General features: G+C 43.3%; 2 protein-coding genes and 1 long non-coding RNA gene across 3 annotated transcripts in view; 1 reads left to right on the forward strand and 2 right to left on the reverse strand.

The window, feature by feature from the left end:
- Positions 1–196: 196 nt before the first annotated feature.
- On the reverse strand, positions 197–13,926 carry LOC121844653 (protein rogdi homolog). The gene is made up of 9 exons (XM_042314987.1): positions 13,733–13,926; positions 12,383–12,454; positions 8,263–8,345; positions 7,249–7,303; positions 3,521–3,592; positions 2,630–2,734; positions 687–785; positions 445–558; positions 197–287 (listed from the first exon to the last, which is right to left on the reverse strand). The coding sequence occupies exons 1-9, from the start codon at positions 13,805–13,807 to the stop codon at positions 234–236; spliced, it is 729 nt and encodes a 242-aa protein (XP_042170921.1). The 5' UTR covers positions 13,808–13,926; the 3' UTR covers positions 197–233.
- A 70-nt stretch (positions 13,927–13,996) lies between these two features.
- On the forward strand, positions 13,997–15,111 carry LOC121844651. Its single transcript, XR_006082094.1, has 2 exons — positions 13,997–14,530; positions 14,659–15,111. It is a non-coding gene; the product is annotated as an uncharacterized LOC121844651 (long non-coding RNA).
- A 2,204-nt stretch (positions 15,112–17,315) lies between these two features.
- The window catches only part of LOC112225793 (glyoxylate reductase 1 homolog (Arabidopsis)), a 25,414-nt gene continuing 22,729 nt past the window's right edge, over positions 17,316–20,000 (reverse strand). The window contains 6 exon segments of the mRNA XM_042314986.1: positions 17,316–17,435; positions 17,951–18,075; positions 19,476–19,574; positions 19,577–19,639; positions 19,642–19,653; positions 19,786–19,948. Of these exon segments, the coding sequence (XP_042170920.1) occupies positions 17,361–17,435; positions 17,951–18,075; positions 19,476–19,574; positions 19,577–19,639; positions 19,642–19,653; positions 19,786–19,948 (537 nt within the window). The 3' untranslated portion in view covers positions 17,316–17,360.

Here is a 20,000-nt window from a genome sequence, read left to right on the forward strand (position 1 = left end):
CAATGCTCTGTACCATCACTCATTCATATATCCTTATGTACATATTCTTTATCCCCTTACACTGTGTATAAGACAGTAGTTTTGGAATTGTTAGTTAGATTACTTGCTGGTTATTACTGCATTGTCGGAACTAGAAACACAAGCATTTCGCTACACTCGCATTAACATCTGCTAACCATGTGTATGTGACAAATAAAATTTGATTTGATTTGATCCGTTATATCAAGCAGAACTTACAACATGGCTCCGGGGTTGTGTAACACGGAGCTTCCAGATGGCTTGAAGTTCTGTTGAAACACCACAGGTAGACGAACTGATGCATCGTCACAATACCACATGTGATTACACAACTAACAGCTGTGATCTTGTTGCGAAAGTTGTCTCAGGGATGGATTCGATCCTCAGACTGTATCTGCATGAGAGTGTGAGTGTGTGAGTGTGTACCTTGGTGGTGTTGGGCTGCATTGCGTGCAGCTGGTAGACAGTCAGACACAGCTTACTCAGGTTGATATAGAAGTTCACCATCACATCGCCTGGCATTGGAGGAGTGAACATTTTCTGGAGAGAGAGGAGAGAAGAGAAGAAAGGAGATAGAGAGAGAAAGAGAGTCATTGTGGTGTAAATTGCATACAGTAGACGGCGAGACCAGTTTCTCTGCTATGACCTATAACCTATGAGAGACTCACCATGAGGCCGCTGGTGGCCAGCTCCGGCAGGGTCATGGCTGCCGGAGTGGTGAGGCGGTTACGAGCCCTGGTCAGCTGGAGCATCACTGCGTCCATCAGCTACAACAACGACATCATCAGTCATCATCAACTACAGTCATCAACTGGGAACAAACACAACCTGAGATATATAGAGGAAATGAAGAGATGCACTCTGGGATGGAAAAGTTGTTCTAGGTAATGAACGGGTACATGGTGGAGCAAAGTTGTAGTCTAATGATGTGTAGTCTTATGATGTGTAGTGTAGTCTAATGATGTGTAGTGTAGACTAATGATGATGTGTAGTCTAATGATGTGTAGTGTAGTCTAATGATGTGTAGTGTAGTCTAATGATGTGTAGTCTAATGATGTGTAGTGTAGTCTAAGGATGTGTAGTGATGTGTAGACTAATGATGTGTAGTCTAATGATGTATAGTCTAGATGATGTGTAGTGTAGTCTAATGATGTGTAGTGTAGTCTAATGATGTGTAGTGTAGTCTAATGATGTGTAGTCTAATGATGTGTAGTGTAGTCTAATGATGTGTAGTGATGTGTATAGTCTAATGAGTGATGTGTAGTGTAGTCTAATGATGTGTAGTATAGTCTAATGATGTGTAGTATAGTCTAATGATGTGTAGTATAGTCTAAATGATGTAGTAGTATAGTCTAATGATGTGTAGTATAGTCTAATGATGTGTAGTATAGTCTAATGATGTGATAGACTAATGAGTATAGTCTAAATGATGTGTAGTATAGTCTAATGATGTGTAGTATAGTCTAAATGATGTGTAGTATAGTCTAATGATGTGTAGTATAGTCTAATGATGTGTAGTATAGTCTAATGATGTGTAGTATAGTCTAATGATGTGTAGTGATGTGTAGTGTAGTCTAATGATGTGTAGTATAGTCTAATGATGTGTGAGTGTAGTCTAATGATGTGTAGTATAGTCTAATGATGTGTAGTATAGTCTAATGATGTGTAGTATAGTCTAATGATGTGTAGTATAGTCTAATGATGTGTAGTATAGTCTAATGATGTGTAGTATAGTCTAATGATGTGTAGTATAGTCTAATGATGTGTAGTATAGTCTAATGATGTGTATAGTCTAATGATAGTCTAATGATGTGTAGTATAGTCTAAATGATGGACAGACTAATAGTATAGTCTAATGATGTGTAGTATAGTCTAATGATGTGTAGTGATGTGTGAGTGTAGTCTAATGATGTGTAGTATAGTCTAATGATGTGTAGTGTAGTCTAATGATGTATAGTATAGTCTAATGATGTGTAGTATAGTCTAATGATGTGTAGTGTAGTCTAATGATGTGTAGTATAGTCTAATGATGTGTAGTCTAATGATGTGTAGTGTTGACATAGAAAATAGTGAGAGGAAAACCACTTAATGATGTTAGATAGCTCTGCTATATCTGTTAGCTAGTCTAATGACACAGAAAGCAGTTTATTTCTGACAGTAGTGCAGATTATCACTTTTTAATGATCCCTGGTGGAAAGTAACCTCATTACCCTCAGCCCCAGTCTTAAAGTGGTAGCTGTGTGTGTGTTCCTACCTTGTTGACCTCAGCCCCAGTCTTCAAATCAAATCAAATCAAATCAAATTTTATTTGTCACATACACATGGTTAGCTAAGATGTTAATGCTAGTGTAGCGAAATGCTGATGTGCTTCTAGTTCCGACAATGCAGTAATAATGAGCAAGTAATCTAACTAACAATTCTAATGAAAAAAACTACTGTCTTATACACAGTGTAAGGGGATAAAGAATATGTACATAAGGATATATGAATGAGTGATGGTACAGAGCAGCATAGGCAAGATACAGTAGATGATATCGAGTACAGTATATTTCTGACAGTAATTTCACATATGAGATAAGTCTTAAAGTGGTAGCTGTGTGTGTGTTCCTACCTTGTTGACCTCAGCCCCAGTCTTAAAGTGGTAGCTCTCATCTCTACCACTCAGCAGCTGCAGAGCCTGATTCACATGGTTCCTAGCATCCTGGATCTGAGGGAGAGACAGGGACAGAGTCAGTATTATTAGATCTGAGGGACGGGGACAGAGTCAGTATTATTAGATCTGAGGGACGGGGACAGAGTCAGTATTATTAGATCTGAGGGACGGGGACAGAGTCAGTATTATTAGATCTGAGGGACGGGGACAGAGTCAGTATTATTAGATCTGAGGGACGGGGACAGAGTCAGTATTATTAGATCTGAGGACGGGGACAGAGTCAGTATTATTAGATCTGAGGGACGGGGACAGAGTCAGTATTATTAGATCTGAGGGACGGGGACAGAGTCAGTATTATTAGATCTGAGGGACGGGGACAGAGTCAGTATTATTAGATCTGAGGGACGGGGACAGAGTCAGTATTATTAGATCTGAGGGACAGGGACAGAGTCAGTATTATTAGATCTGAGACAGGGACAGAGTCAGTATTATTAGATCTGAGGGACGGGGACAGAGTCAGTATTATTAGATCTGAGGGACAGGGACAGAGTCAGTATTATTAGATCTGAGACAGGGACAGAGTCAGTATTATTAGATCTGAGACGGGGACAGAGTCAGTATAATTAGATCTGAGGGACGGGGACAGAGTCAGTATTATTAGATCTGAGGGACGGGGACAGAGTAATTATTATTAGACCGACCATCCTCTCAAGAAAAAGTTGTGACTGAGCCTAGTTGATGATTCTTGGTTTAGAGGTTGCAACAAAGGCACTGTACTTTCACTGCACATGACATTACAACTTGAAACCACACACACACACACACACACACACACACAGTACCTGTTGATTTCCAGTGCTTATCATCCCTGAATGTGAAATGCATCACTTGGTTGCTTTTAGCAGTTTTCAGATTGATGTCCTGCAAAGACAAAGCAATCAAACACATTGCAGACAGAACCTGACATTGTAACATGTTCTCTGTACTAAAACACATTGCAGACAGAACCTGACATTGTAACATGTTCTCTGTACTAAAACACATTACAGACAGAACCTGACATTGTAACATCCCTCTGTACTAAAACACATTGCAGACAGAACCTGACATTGTAACATGTTCTCTGTACTAAAACACATTACAGACAGAACCTGACATTGTAACATGTTCTCTGTACTAAAACACATTGCAGACAGAACCTGACATTGTAACATGTTCTCTGTACTAAAACACATTGCAGACTGAACCTGACATTGTAACATGTGGTTTTAAGGTCCACTAAAACACATTAGACAGAACTCACATTGTAACATGTTCTCTGTACTAAAACACATTGCAGACAGAACCTGACATACCTGTTAACATGTTCTCTGTACTAAAACACATTGCAGACAGAACTTTTGACAGTTTTAACATGTTCTCTGTACTAAAACACATTACAGACAGAACCTGACATTGTAACATGTTCTCTGTACTAAAACACATTACAGACAGAACCTGACATTGTAACATGTTCTCTGTACTAAAACACATTGCAGACAGAACCTGACATTGTAACATGTTCTCTGTACTAAAACACATTGCAGACAGAACCTGACATTGTAACATGTTCTCTGTACTAAAACACATTACAGACAGAACCTGACATTGTAACATGTTCTCTGTACTAAAACACATTGCAGACAGAACCTGACATTGTAACATGTTCTCTGTACTAAAACACATTGCAGACAGAACCTGACATTGAAACATGTTCTCTGTACTAAAACACATTGCAGACAGAACCTGACATTGTAACATGTTCTCTGTACTAAAACACATTGCAGACAGAACCTGACATTGAAACATGTTCTCTGTACTAAAACACATTGCAGACAGAACCTGACATTGAAACATGTTCTCTGTACTAAAACACATTACAGACAGAACCTGACATTGTAACATGTTCTCTGTACTAAAACACATTGCAGACAGAACCTGACATTGTAACATGTTCTCTGTACTAAAACACATTGCAGACAGAACCTGACATTGTAACATGTTCTCTGTACTAAAACACATTGCAGACAGAACCTGACATTGTAACATGTTCTCTGTACTAAAACACATTACAGACAGAACCTGACATTGTAACATGTTCTCTGTACTAAAACACATTGCAGACAGAACCTGACATTGTAACATGTTCTCTGTACTAAAACACATTGCAGACAGAACCTGACATTGTAACATGTTCTCTGTACTAAAACACATTGCAGACAGAACCTGACATTGTAACATGTTCTCTGTACTAAAACACATTACAGACAGAACCTGACATTGTAACATGTTCTCTGTACTAAAACACATTGCAGACAGAACCTGACATTGTAACATGTTCTCTGTACTAAAACACATTGCAGACAGAACCTGACATTGTAACATGTTCTCTGTACTAAAACACATTACAGACAGAACCTGACATTGTAACATGTTCTCTGTACTAAAACACATTGCAGACAGAACCTGACATTGTAACATGTTCTCTGTACTAAAACACATTACAGACAGAACCTGACATTGTAACATGTTCTCTGTACTAAAACACATTGCAGACAGAACCTGACATTGTAACATGTTCTCTGTACTAAAACACATTAGACAGAACCTGACATTGTAACATGTTCTCTGTACTAAAACACATTGCAGACAGAACCTGACATTGTAACATGTTCTCTGTACTAAAACACATTACAGACAGAACCTGACATTGTAACATGTTCTCTGTACTAAAACACATTGCAGACAGAACCTGACATTGTAACATGTTCTCTGTACTAAAACACATTGCAGACAGAACCTGACATTGTAACATGTTCTCTGTACTAAAACACATTACAGACAGAACCTGACATTGTAACATGTTCTCTGTACTAAAACACATTGCAGACAGAACCTGACATTGTAACATGTTCTCTGTACTAAAACACATTGCAGACAGAACCTGACATTGTAACATGTTCTCTGTACTAAAACACATTGCAGACAGAACCTGACATTGTAACATGTTCTCTGTACTAAAACACATTGCAGACAGAACCTGACATTGTAACATGTTCTCTGTACTAAAACACATTACAGACAGAACCTGACATTGTAACATGTTCTCTGTACTAAAACACATTGCAGACAGAACCTGACATTGTAACATGTTCTCTGTACTAAAACACATTACAGACAGAACCTGACATTGTAACATGTTCTCTGTACTAAAACACATTGCAGACAGAACCTGACATTGTAACATGTTCTCTGTACTAAAACACATTAGACAGAACCTGACATTGTAACATGTTCTCTGTACTAAAACACATTGCAGACAGAACCTGACATTGTAACATGTTCTCTGTACTAAAACACATTACAGACAGAACCTGACATTGTAACATGTTCTCTGTACTAAAACACATTGCAGACAGAACCTGACATTGTAACATGTTCTCTGTACTAAAACACATTAGACAGAACCTGACATTGTAACATGTTCTCTGTACTAAAACACATTGCAGACAGAACCTGACATTGTAACATGTTCTCTGTACTAAAACACATTACAGACAGAACCTGACATTGTAACATGTTCTCTGTACTAAAACACATTGCAGACAGAACCTGACATTGTAACATGTTCTCTGTACTAAAACACATTCCAGACAGAACCTGACATTGTAACATGTTCTCTGTACTAAAACACATTGCAGACAGAACCTGACATTGTAACATGTTCTCTGTACTAAAACACATTGCAGACAGAACCTGACATTGTAACATGTTCTCTGTACTAAAACACACTACAGACAGAACCTGACATTGTAACATGTTCTCTGTACTAAAACACATTGCAGACAGAACCTGACATTGTAACATGTTCTCTGAAGTCCCACTAAAACACATTACAGACAGAACCTGACATTGTAACATGTTCTCTGTACTAAAACACATTGCAGACAGAACCTGACATTGTAACATGTTCTCCTACTAAAACACTAGACAGAACCTGACATTGTCAACATGTTCTCTGTACTAAAACACATTGCTAGACAGAACCTGACATTGTAACATGTTCTGAGCTATGTAAAACACATTACAGACAGAACCTGACATTGTAACATGTTCTACACACTAAAACACATTGCAGACAGAACCTGACATTGTAACATCCCAGACAGCTACTAAAACACATTAGACAGAACCTGACAGCTTGTAACATGTTCTCTGTACTAAAACACATTGCAGACAGAACCTGACATTGTAACATGTTCTCTGTACTAAAACACTGTTACAGACAGAACCTGACATTGTAACATGTTCTCTACTAAAACCATTACAGACAGAACCTGACATTGTAACCTGATGTTCTCTGTCACTAAAACACATTGCAGACAGAACCTGACATTGTAACATGTTCTCTGTACTAAAACACATGTCCAGACAGAATGACATTGTAACATGTCCTCTGTCACTAAAACACAGTGGGGGTCTGCCGGTGAGAATGTTTACAGAGAACAGTCTAGAACCAGAGCTAAGGAGACACTCACAGCTTGAGTCAGGGCTTCTCCCTGTAGAGTCAGTACTCCTTTCACCTGGTCCATGCTGTGAAGACAAGACAGCAGGACTCACAAGACTGTCATAATGACACTGTGGAAGTCCCAGACAGAACCCTGTCCCCTACACACTACACTACTGTTGACCTGAGTCCTATGTCATAATGACACTGTGGAAGTCCCAGACAGAACCCTGTCCCCTACACACTACACTACTGTTGACCTGAGTCCTATGTCATAATGACACTGTGGAAGTCCCAGACAGAACCCTGTCCCCTACACACTACTGTTGACCTGAGTCCTATGTCATAATGACACTGTGGAAGTCCCAGACAGAACCCTGTCCCCTACACACTACTGTTGACCTGAGTCCTATGTCATAATGACACTGTGGAAGTCCCAGACAGAACCCTGTCCCCTACACACTACTGTTGACCTGAGTCCTATGTCATAATGACACTGTGGAAGTCCCAGACAGAACCCTGTCCCCTACACACACTACTGTTGACCTGAGTCCTATGTCATAATGTCACCTTGTCATAGACTCAAGTCCCGGCAGATTAGAAAGGTGTTGTTGATAGTGTCTGTAAACAGAAGGTTGTGTAATGTATAAACAAGCCCTCCACTATAACAAAATGTTAACAGACTATGGGGAGTTTTCCCTCCACTAGACTACCTGTTGCCCCCAGAAGGAATGTAAAGGTAAATAACATAATCCGACATGCGTTTCTAATCTATGTCATGTGTTAACAGGTCTCCGTTAGGCTGGACTAGATGGGGTTTCTTGTAGTCTACATTATATTCATGTTCTGTCTTACATTGTCTATTGTATTGCTATGAATCAAGGAGACACATTTTAATGTTTTTTAAATGGCTAATAAAATAATCAAAAGTCACCCAACTGATCAATTAACCAATCAAATCACCCAACTGATCAATTAACCAATCAAATCACCCAACTGATCAATTACCCAATCAAATCAAAGAATGAATCCCTCCAAGACTTACGTTGAGCTGCCCAGGATGAAGTTCTCCTGTTTCAGTTGGTTCTCCAGTCCTGGGGTGGGAATGGAGAACCTCCTGGATGCCTCCTGGTGACATAAACATAGAACACAATCTAGTTATACAGGACACAATCTAGTTATATAGGACACAATCTACACTGAACAAAAATATAAACTCAACATGAAGTGTTGGTCCCATGTCTCATGAGCTGAAATAAAATTGTGCTCAAACTTGTTTACATCCCTGTTAGTGAGCATTTCTCCTTTGCCAAGATAATCCATCCACCTGACAGGTGTGGCATATCAAGAAGCTGATTAAACAGCATAACCATTACACAGGTGCACCTTGTGCTGGGGACAATAAAAGGCCACTCTAAAATGTGCAATTTTGTCACACAACACAATGCCACAGATGTCTCCAGTTGAGGGAGTGTGCAATTGGCATGCTGACTGCAGGAATGTCCACCAGATGTTGCCAGAAAAGTGAATGTTCATTTCTCTACTATAAGCCACCTCCAACCTCATTTTAGAGCATTTGGCAGTGCGTCCAACCGGCCTCTCAACCGCAGACCACGTGTATGGCGTTGTGTGGGCGAGCGGTTTGCTGATATCAACGTTGTGAACAGAGTGCCCCATGGTGACAGTGGGGTCATGGTATGGGCAGGCATAAGCTACGGACAACAAACACAACTGCATTTTAATTGGTCATTTGAATGCACAAAAATACCGTAACTATGAATCCTGAGGCCCATCCTGAGGCCCAATTTTTTTGAAAGGTATGTGTGACCAACAGATGCATATCTGTATTCCCAGTCATGTGACATCCATAGATTAGGGACTACTGAATATATTTCATTTAACTGATTTCATCATATTAACTGTAACTCAGTAAAATCAATGAAATTGCTCCATGTTGCGTTTATATTTTGGTTCAGTATAATAAACCTGTACACAATCTAGTTTCAGCACTGTAAATATCTCCATCAATAATTCAATAAAATGTCTTGAGAAGCGTGAGTACAAATAGCAATCAACTCTGACAACAGTACGCCCGAAATCAAACAACATTTGAAGAATTTAGTTACACAACAACCTCGCCAAAGTTAAAATGTCTTGGAATGCACTTGTTCTACATGGTTTATCCTTAGTCAGGATAATCTCCTCTTATAGGATCCTCCTTGATGGCTATGGGGTCAGTGTACCACAGCTAGGTCCAACCGATGGCTATGGGGTCAGTGTACCACAGCTAGGTCCAATACATGGTTTATCCTTAGTCAGGTCCTCTTAAAGGATCCAACCTTGATGGCTATGGGGTCAGTGTACCACAGCTAGGTCCAACCGATGGCTATGGGGTCAGTGTACCACAGCTAGGTCCAACCGATGGCTATGGGGTCTATGGCTATGGGGTCAGTGTACCACAGCTAGGTCCAACCACCACAGCTAGGTCCAACCGATGGCTATGGGGTCATGGCTATGGGATAATCTCCATCCTCCTAGGTGATGGCTCTGGGGTCAGTGTACCACAGCTACAGGTCCTTAGTCAACCGATGGCTATGGGGTCAGTGTACCACAGCTAGGTCCAACCGATGGCTCTGGGGTCAGTGTACCCAGCAGTCCAAGGTCCAACCGTCCAATGGCTATGGGGTCAGTGTACCACAGCTAGGTCCAACCGATGGCTATGGGGTCAGTGTACCACAGCTAGGTCCAACCGATGGCTATGGGGTCAGTGTACCACAGCTAGGTCCAACCGAGGCTATGGGGTCAGTGGCTATGGGGTCAGTGTACCACAGCTAGGTCCAACCGATGGCTATGGGGTCAGTGTACCACAGCTAGGTCCAACCGATGGCTATGGGGTCAGTGTACCACAGCTAGGTCCAACCGATGGCTATGGGGTCAGTGTACCACAGCTAGGTCCAACCGATGGCTATGGGGTCAGTGTACCACAGCTAGGTCCAACGATGGCTATGGGGTCAGTGATGGCTATGGGGTCAGTGTACCACAGCTAGGTCCAACCGATGGCTATGGGGTCAGTGTACCACAGCTAGGTCCAACCGATGGCTATGGGGTCAGTGTACCACAGCTAGGTCCAACCGATGGCTATGGGGTCAGTGTACCACAGCTAGGTCCAACCGATGGCTATGGGGTCAGTGTGGCTATCCAACCGATGGCTATGGGGTCAGTGTACCACAGCTAGGTCCAACCGATGGCTATGGGGTCAGTGTACCACAGCTAGGTCCAACCGATGGCTATGGGGTCAGTGTATCACAGCTAGGTCCAACCGATGGCTATGGGGTCAGTGTATCACAGCTAGGTCCAACCCAATATTGACAACTCAGCAGTGTTAAGACACCTCAGTGACAGTCTTGTGTGGTGATCAGAGCTCTTTGATCCCATGGAGCCAATACTTAGTTGTTGGGTGAGGTTGAGATCCTACAGTCGTGGCCAAAAGTTTTGAGAATGACACAAATATTATTTTTTCTGCTTCAGTGTCTTTAGATATTTTTGTCAGATGTTACTATGGAATACTGAAGTATAATTACAAGCATTTCATAAGTGTCAAAGGCTTTTTACTAACAATTACATGAAGTTGATGCAAAGAGTCAATATTTGCAGTGTTGGCCCTTGTTTTTCAGGACCTCTGCAATCCACCCTGGCATGCTGTCAATTAACTTCTGGGCCACATCCTGACTGATGGCAGCCCATTCTTGTATAATCAATGTTTGGAGTTTGTCAGAATTTGTGGGTTTTTGTTTGTCCACCCGCCTCTTGAGGATTGACCACAAGTTCTCAATGGGATTAAGGTCTGGGAAGTTTCCTGGCCATGGACCCAAAATATCAATGTTTTGTTCCCCGAGCCACTTAGTTATGACTTTTGCCTTATGGCAAAGTGCTCCATCATGCTGGAAAAGGCATTGTTTGTCACCAAACTGTTCCTGGATGGTTGGGAGAAGTTGCTCTCAGGAGGATGTGTTGGTACCATTCTTTATTCATGGCTGTGTTCTTAGGCAAAATTGTGAGTGAGCCCAGTCCCTTGGCTGAGAAGCAACCCCACACATGAATGGTCTCAGGATGCTTTACTGTTGGCATGACACAGGACTGATGGTAGCGCTCACCTTGTCTTCTCCGGACAAGCTTTTTTCCGGATGCCCCAAACAATCGGAAAGGGGATTCATCAGAGAAAATGACTTTACCCCAGTCCTCAGCAGTCCAATCCCTGTACTTTTTGCAGAATATCAGTCTGTCCCTGATGTTATTCCTGGAGAGAAGTGTCTTCTTTGCTGCCCTTCTTGACACCAGGCCATCCTCCAAAAGTCTTCACCTCACTGTGTGTGCAGATGCACTTACACCAGCCTGCTGCCATTCCTGAGCAAGCTCTGTACTGGTGGTGCCCCGATCCTGCAGCTGAATCAACTTTAGGAGACGGTCCTGGCGCTTGCTGGACTTTCTTGGGCTCCCTGAAGCCTTTTTCACAACAATTGAACCGCTCTCCTTGAAGTTCTTGATGATCCGATAAATGGTTGATTTAGGTGCAATCTTACTGGCAGCAATATCCTTGCCTGTGAAGCCCTTTTTGTGCAAAGCAATGATGATGGCACGTGTTTCCTTGCAGGTAACCATGGATGACAGAGTAAGAACAATGATTCCAAGCACCACCCTCCTTTTGAAGCTTCCAGTCTGTTATTCAAACTCAATCTGCATGACAGAGTGAACCCCAGCCTTGTCCTCGTCAACACTCACACCTGTGTTAACGAGAGAATCACTGACATGATGTCAGCTGATCCTTTTGTGGCAGGGCTGAAATGCAGTGGAAATGTTTTTGGGGGATTCAGTTCATTTGCATGACAAAGAGGGACTTTGCAATTAATTGCAATTCATCTGATCACTCTTCATAACATTCTGGAGTATATGCAAATTGCCATCATACAAACTGAGGCAGCAGACTTTGTGAAAATTAATATTTGTGTCATTCTCAAAACTTTTGGCCACGACTGTAGACACTGATCTTGGATCAGTTTGGGATTTTCCCCCACTAACGGTAAGGTGAGGATAGGGAGAGAGGAAGCTGATCTTAGATCTGTACAAAAGAGAAACTTCACCCCAGAGCTAATGATGGTAGTGCTCACCTTCAGTATATCCTGGAGCTGCTTCAAAACAGCATGGACCTCCTCTTTCAGCAACCAGTTAAACTCCTCCTCCTGAAGGGAAGGAGGCGAGGGAGGGAGAGAACGAGAGAGGGGTGGGGTGAATGAGAGAGGGGTGAAAGAGAGAGAGAGGAGACAAACAAGATAGTTATTGTGGTGGTCAGCAGAGATAAGGATAGATAGGCTTATTCTGTTCTAGAATGATCACATTATCGTGGTTCCAATTAGAATTCCACGGGTGTTCTGAGAATGCTGTGGTTCTACTTCCCTGAATGCAGGAATCATAGAATTAGAGGGAATCATTCTAACGCTATGGTAGAAATGTCATCTGACAGGAAGCAACAGAGACGTGTTGCTCTTGTGCCTGTGTATCTACATACATACCAGTACCTTTAAGAGACCTGCTTCTGTATACTAGCTAGCTATATAGGAAGCCCTGCATATATCTTCTCGTATCTTCTCTCTTGGATGAAGCCCACCCTTGAGGACTGAATGTGACGCTTGACACCTATGGATCTATAGGTCGAGCTGTGTACAGAAGGCTAGATATATGGGGTTGGCAGGGCAGCAGTGACCTCACCCATCGAAGGCTGTAAATGTGACAATCATTCAATGTGACTATTATGAGGACTTGGATCATACTGTACATCACGTTGTCATTGACAACCAGCAGAACAGAGCTTGCCGACGCAAGGCAGCAGAGCAGTTATATTCTTGGCACTGTCAGGCGCTACGGCATTGAGTGTACAAAACATTAAGGACGCCTTCCTAATATTGAGTCGTACAGGGATGCTGACTCCCATGTTGACTCCAATGCTTCCCACAGTTGTGTCAAGTTGGCTGGATGTCCTTTGGGTGGTGGACCATTCTTGATACACACAGGAAACTGTTGAGCGTGGAAAAACCCAGTAGCTTTGCAGTTCTTGACACAAATCGGTGCACCAGGCACCTACTACCCTACCCCGTTCAAAAGGCACTTCAATATTTTGTCTTGCCCGTTCACCCTCTGAATGGCACACATACACAATCCATCTCTCAAGTCTAAAAAGTCCTTATTAACCGGTCTCAGTCCTCCCCTTCGTCTACACCGGTTGAAGAGGATTTAACAAGTGACAAGAGATCATAGCTTTCACCTGGTCAGTCTATGTCATGGACAGAGCAGGTGTCCTTAATGTCCCTTTTAATCACGCAAGAAGATCGCACGAGAAAATATACACTCATAATAACAATCAATAGCTAGCTAGACGTCGGTGAATAACTAGCGAGCCAAGGTTAACCCATGTATGTTGTTAGCTAGCTTGTCATGATCCCGACCCTTCCAGTTTTGCTTACCAAAACAGCCCTCTCGGCTTGGCTTGGCCCCGACATCTTTGGTAGTTCAGATAAAGATCTTTGAGGATTGAGCATTCCCGCAGGCAGACTGGTCCACCAAGTATGTAAACCAGATCTTCAACCCGTCTTCTTCTAGGGTTGTGTTTACGTTCAGCAAGATAGTTTAGTCATACATTAACAATTCATCTTGACCCCGCCCCTAATCCCTTCTTTGGGAATGCACTTCCGGTTTGCGTCACATTAAAACATTTTCCGCAGCGGCCAAGAAAAGCGGAAAAGAGATTGGTTGGAGCAGGCAGTTCTTGCTATACCTCAGTGAAAGGCAGCAGGCCCCTAAGCTTTTCTCCCTCCGTCGACCTCAAAACACATCAGTACTGTTAAATCAAGTACCGATTGCAATCTATATCAACTGAATTAGATCTGTGTTCTCTTGTGAAAAAAATATGTTCACTACTGTGTGTGTGTGTGTGTGTGTGAGAGAGTTTCATGATAACACACAATTTAAATCAGGAGAGGATTTAATAAACTGCACAAAAAGCCTTGATGTTTCACATAAATATCCCAAATCAATACAGTTTCACCGTCCCTGCACAAAAAAAAGGGCCCAACAGTCATTTCAACATCACCTGTATAAGCCACACAAAGACAATGGTTTACAAGAGATTAATTTAAAACAGCAAACACTGAACAGAACAATCTACAGTATTAATAAGACAGTGTTTCATATGGTACCCTATTCCCTATGTAGTGCACTACTTTAGACAAGGGTACATAGGGTAGTGCACCAGGGTCCATAAGGTAGTGTACTACATTAGACCGCGGACCATAGTGTAGTGCACTACTTTAGACCAGGGTCCATAAGGTAGAGTACTACATTAGACCGCGTCCTATAGGGTAGTGCACTACTTTAGACCAGGGTCCATAAGGTAGTGTACTACATTAGACCGCGGACCATAGTGTAGTGCACTACTTTAGACCAGGGTCCATAAGGTAGAGTACTACATTAGACCGCGGCCTATAGGGTAGTGCACTACTTTATTCCAGGGTCCATAAGGTAGTGTACTACATTAGACCGCGGACCATAGTGTAGTGCACTACTTTAGACCAGGGTCCATAAGGTAGAGTACTACATTAGACCGCGGCCTATAGGGTAGTGCACTACTTTATTCCAGGGTCACTATATAGGGAATATGATGCCATTTGGGACACAACAGATGATTGACAGTCGGTAGAGGAGTCTAACCAGAAGTAGTTTATATGACCCTTTATTTATAAAGCCTCCACTCAACCAAGATGGGCTATTTACAAGTCATTTGTTAGAATGTTTCCTACTAAAAACATAATTCTTAAATCTTTATAAACTATTTCCGTGTTTTAAACAAATTAAAACCTAAAACTTAATTTACATCTTGTTTGGCAAAAGGAAAAATCGACTTCTACAAAATGGGATGATCAAGACGTTGCGAAGTGAAAATGATATTTAACCCAAATCTAATGTTACACATTACAAATCTAATGTTACACATGTTCAATTGTGTTTACAATGAGTTGAGTAGTTTCACATTTTTTCCAAAATCAAAATGAACTAAAACAGAAAAGTTGGCCTAAATTCCCTCACTGCCATTCAGGTAACAATCGCCTGTCTTCTCACGGCCCTGTCAGGTAATTCCTTTTAAGGAGAACGTAAAAGGTTCTAAGTTTGGGCCTTGAATCTCAGGGAGTGGTTATGATTCAACTGAAATGCCCATTCTGTAGTTAGACGGTTTCCTATATGGTGATTGATCTGGTAATAAATGCATCTTTCCCCCCTCAGTCTGATCCTAGATCTGTTTGTGGTCTTGGCCAACTGTCCTTGCTGTACTTGTCAAGCCCAACATGTTTGATACGACAGTGAGTGACAAGGAGTTGGTATGACGGCACAAACAGACTGGGGAACCAGGCTAAATCTATCCCCCCACTGCAAAAGGGAACTGTTGTGGAGAAATCACCCAAAGTCATCAAGCCAAGCGATCTATAGTCTTGTTAAAATACAAACAGGTCGCTAAGCAACGTGGTTCCTAAACATACATGTACAATAAAAAGTGATCAACTTGCCTGTTGTTAATAATGTTAAGACCACTGCATGGGTTTAAACACCATCACCTTAATGTCCTGGGATTCATCCCAAATGGAATACTATTCCCTATCTAGAGCACTACTTTTGACCAGAGTTCTGGTCTAAAGTAGTTCACTATAAAAGGGAGTAGGGTGCCATTTAGGACAAATCTCGGTTAGAAGAAGGATTAAGTCATTACTGTATTACAAGGCATCAGAATAACCTTAATTAATATAACCTTAAGGGGGCAGGTTCTCTAACAGTCTAGAACACAACAAAACAAAACAAAACACTGTTCCGATTCAGACAACTACGGAAACAACTCCAGGCCAAACTGCACCAAAAAAGAAGTAGAATAGAGGAGCTCTAGAGCGTCTAAAAATAAATAAATACATGTCAGAAGATTTCAAATGGATCCAATGTTAAGGCAATGCAGTGGCAATATTCCTCTTGGTGCTTATCAAGCCTCTACCCTCCTTTTAAAAGATAATATCAACAGCTTTATACGTTTTGATGAAATTCTGGACATTCTAATTAAAGACGACATTTTCACACATAGAATGAAATAAAATGTAAAGAAAGATGTGATAAATGAATCCATGGCCCGTGCAGCTTCAAAACCCACCCGACAGCAAACAGGCAATGTGTCGCGTTGCAAATCACTAGTGAACAGCAATGGAGCCGCATCCCAAAATCTGTTCCCAACACCCTGCAGTGCTTCACCATCAGAAACTTGACCAACACCATCGACAACAAAACGCAAAGATGTGGGGGAAGCTACCTTCTGTGGACCATTCTTCTAGAATTATTACAACCCCCAGTCAGTGCAATGTTCCAGGTGGACTAGTTAGAGGTTCCCATCACGTTACCGGGATGGAATAGCTGCCTCCCAGATGACATACTACTCCCCGTGTAGTGCACTACTTCTGACCTGAGCCCTTATGTGCCCTGATTCGGCAGAGTTGGTTGTTCAGCTTCATTCACGAGGAAATCGTGGACCCTGGTCAAAAGTAGTGTACTATATAGGAAATAGGATGGCATTTGGGAAGTACACCAATATCTCTGGTGCCAGGCAAAAATAATTAATCAAACGGGAATAAAAATGTATAAAAGATAAGTGTGGTCCAGAGGAGAGGAGGACAGGGGGAGGGGACAGGACAGGGGAGGGAGAGGAGAGGTAGGGGGGGAGAGGAGGACAGGGGGAGAGGAGAGGAGGGGGAGAGGAGGACAGGGGAGGGAGAGGAGAGGACAGGGGAGGGAGAGGAGGGGGAGAGGACGGGACAGGGGGGAGGGAGGAGGACAGGGGGAGAGGACAGGTCGGGGGAGGGAGAGGAGGACAGGGGAGGGGAGAGGAGAGGACAGGGGAGGGAGAGGAGGGGGAGAGGTCGGGACAGGGGAGGGAGAGGAGGACAGGGGAGAGGACAGGTCGGGGGGAGGGAGAGGAGGACAGGGGGGAGGGGACGGGGTCAGGGGGAGGACGGGGGTCGGGGGTCGGGGGAGAGGAGGGGCCGGGGGAGAGGCTCTTCAGGAGGTTTAGTGAATGTAGGCTCTGTAGACAGCTGACATGTCGTTGTCTGACTGGTCCAGTGCTTTAGCCCTCTTGTAGACCTACAGACAGAAAACCATGGTAAATATGAATATAGAAGTAACGTTGTCATAAAGGGAGACAAAACATACAACTTTATTGTTCACGGAAACAGAATTTGGTCCAAAGAATAGGAGAGGTGTTCCAGAAGAAACCATCTCACTGGATGAGAAAACATCAGATACATACACGTTCAATGCTTTTCGACCTGTCCCCAAATTAATGTCATTGGTTCAGAGTTTGTTTTGATATTTCACCTGCATGTCGTGATCCCGTTTGGTGTGGGGGGGACAAATTAAATGTTTGCACGCTGGTGCACGGGCGCAGCCGGTTTGGGTTCGGTGTTAGCCCTTGGCATCGCTGATGCTTGTTGGCGCGAGCAGTGTGGGTGCAATAATTGAATAACATGGATTTCAAAATGCATCTTGCGACGCTCGCGAAGCAACGTGTCCGGTCAGCATCTAAGATCTACCCCCAATGCCATTTGGAATCTCATTGGCGGCCATTTTGTGTGTGTGTCAATCCAACAACGTCTTACCTCATTGGCTGCTGCAGCCATAGGAGTCGGGTGATTGGCTGTGTCGCCCATGGAGATGGCTAGCCTCAGATCCTTCTGAATGTGTTTCAAATAGTAGTCTGGTTTGAAGTTGCCCTGTAGGATATCTGGAGAGATCGGGGGGGCGGGGGGGATCTCATCAATACCAGTGGAGATGTAATGAAACAAATGAACCATGTTGAATAGTTTAAATCAAAGACGAGGAAGGTATTACAACATGTACCGATCAGGGGAACTTCTGCAATAGTCAACACTGGGACATCTTTTACTAAACGAGTGAATCTTTTAGGGGTAACACTGGCCCCAAACAGGACACGTTTTTAACTAGGCAAGTCAGTTAAGAACAAAGTCTTCTTTTCAACGGCCGAACCCTCCCCTAACCCGGACGACGCTGGGCCAATTGTGCGCCACCTTATGTGACTCCCGATCACGGCCGGTTGTGATACAGCCCGGGATTGAACCAGGGTCTGTAGTGAAGCCTCTAGCGTGTTGCTTGTGCAAGTGTTGAATTCACTATGCTCCGAGTTTCCAATTTGCCCCTGGTCTAAAGTAGTGGACTATATAGGGAATAGGGCCCTGGTCTAAAGTAGTGGACTATATAGGGAATAGGGCCCTGGTCTATAGTAGTGCACTATATAGGGAATAGGGTTCTGGTCTAAAGTAGGTCGCTATATAGGGAATAGGGCTCTGGTCTAATATAGTGCACTATATAGGGAATAGGGTTCTGGTCTAAAGTAGGTCGCTATATAGGGAATAGGGCTCTGGTCTAATATAGTGGACTATATAGGGAATAGGGTACCATCTGGAAGACAGTGTATTTTCTGCTGACTGACTCAGCAGTGCCTTTAGTCTCTGACTCAGCAGTGCCTTTAGTCTCTGACTCAGCAGTGCCTTTAGTCTCTGACTCAGCAGTGCCTTTAGTCTCTGACTCAGCAGTGCCTTTAGTCTCTGACTCAGCAGTGCCTTTAGTCTCTGACTCAGCAGTGCCTTTAGTCTCTGACTCAGCAGTGCCTTTAGTCTCTGACTCAGCAGTGCCTTTAGTCTCTGACTCAGCAGTGCCTTTAGTCTCTGACTCAGCAGTGCCTTTAGTCTCTGACTCAGCAGTGCCTTTAGTCTCTGACTCAGCAGTGCCTTTAGTCTCTGACTCAGCAGTGCCTTTAGTCTCTGACTCAGCAGTGCCTTTAGTCTCTGACTCAGCAGTGCCTTTAGTCTCTGACTCAGCAGTGCCTTTAGTCTCTGACTCAGCAGTGCCTTTAGTCTCTGACTCAGCAGTGCCTTTAGTCTCTGACTCAGCAGTGCCTTTAGTCTCTGACTCAGCAGTGCCTTTAGTCTCTGACTCAGCAGTGCCTTTAGTCTGACTCAGCAGTGCCTTTAGTCTCTGACTCAGCAGTGCCTTTAGTCTCTGACTCAGCAGTGCCTTTAGTCTCTGACTCAGCAGTGCCTTTAGTCTCTGACTCAGCAGTGCCTTTAGTCTCTGACTCAGCAGTGCCTTTAGTCTCTGACTCACTCTGGCATTTTTGGTCCACGAAGGTGCTGGCCATCTGACCCTGAGACAGGATGTCCAGGAAGGTATGCTGTGATTGGCCTGTGGCCTGGGCTAGGGTCAGCCCTCGGCGATGGTTGCCATGAAGCTTCCCTGTACCATGTTGAGGATCAGCATCATCCTCGCTCGTTACCCACCTCACCTGATAACACACACGCACACACACGTTAGCCTGCTTCACCTGATAACACACACGTTAGCCTGCTTCACCTGATAACACACAGGAAATTGGATATCCCTGGGATAAGACACTCGTAAAATTCAAACCATCTACCTAGGAAGAATGAGGTCTTGCCCATGGCCTGGAAACAGGAGCTGCAGTCTTCATAGACCGTCCTGTCTCCGGCCGCTAGGATGACCAGCATGCCCTCGTTAGATACCTGCTGGCTACCAGCCACAGGAGCCTCCAGGAAGCGGCCGCCCCGCGACGATATCACCTAATGACAGTCAGACAGGAGCCAATCAGACAGTGGTGTGGCAGTAGAGGAG

The sequence above is a fragment of the Oncorhynchus tshawytscha genome, unplaced genomic scaffold, assembly GCF_018296145.1.
Source record: "Oncorhynchus tshawytscha isolate Ot180627B unplaced genomic scaffold, Otsh_v2.0 Un_contig_3732_pilon_pilon, whole genome shotgun sequence".
NCBI classification, from domain to species: domain Eukaryota; kingdom Metazoa; phylum Chordata; class Actinopteri; order Salmoniformes; family Salmonidae; genus Oncorhynchus; species Oncorhynchus tshawytscha.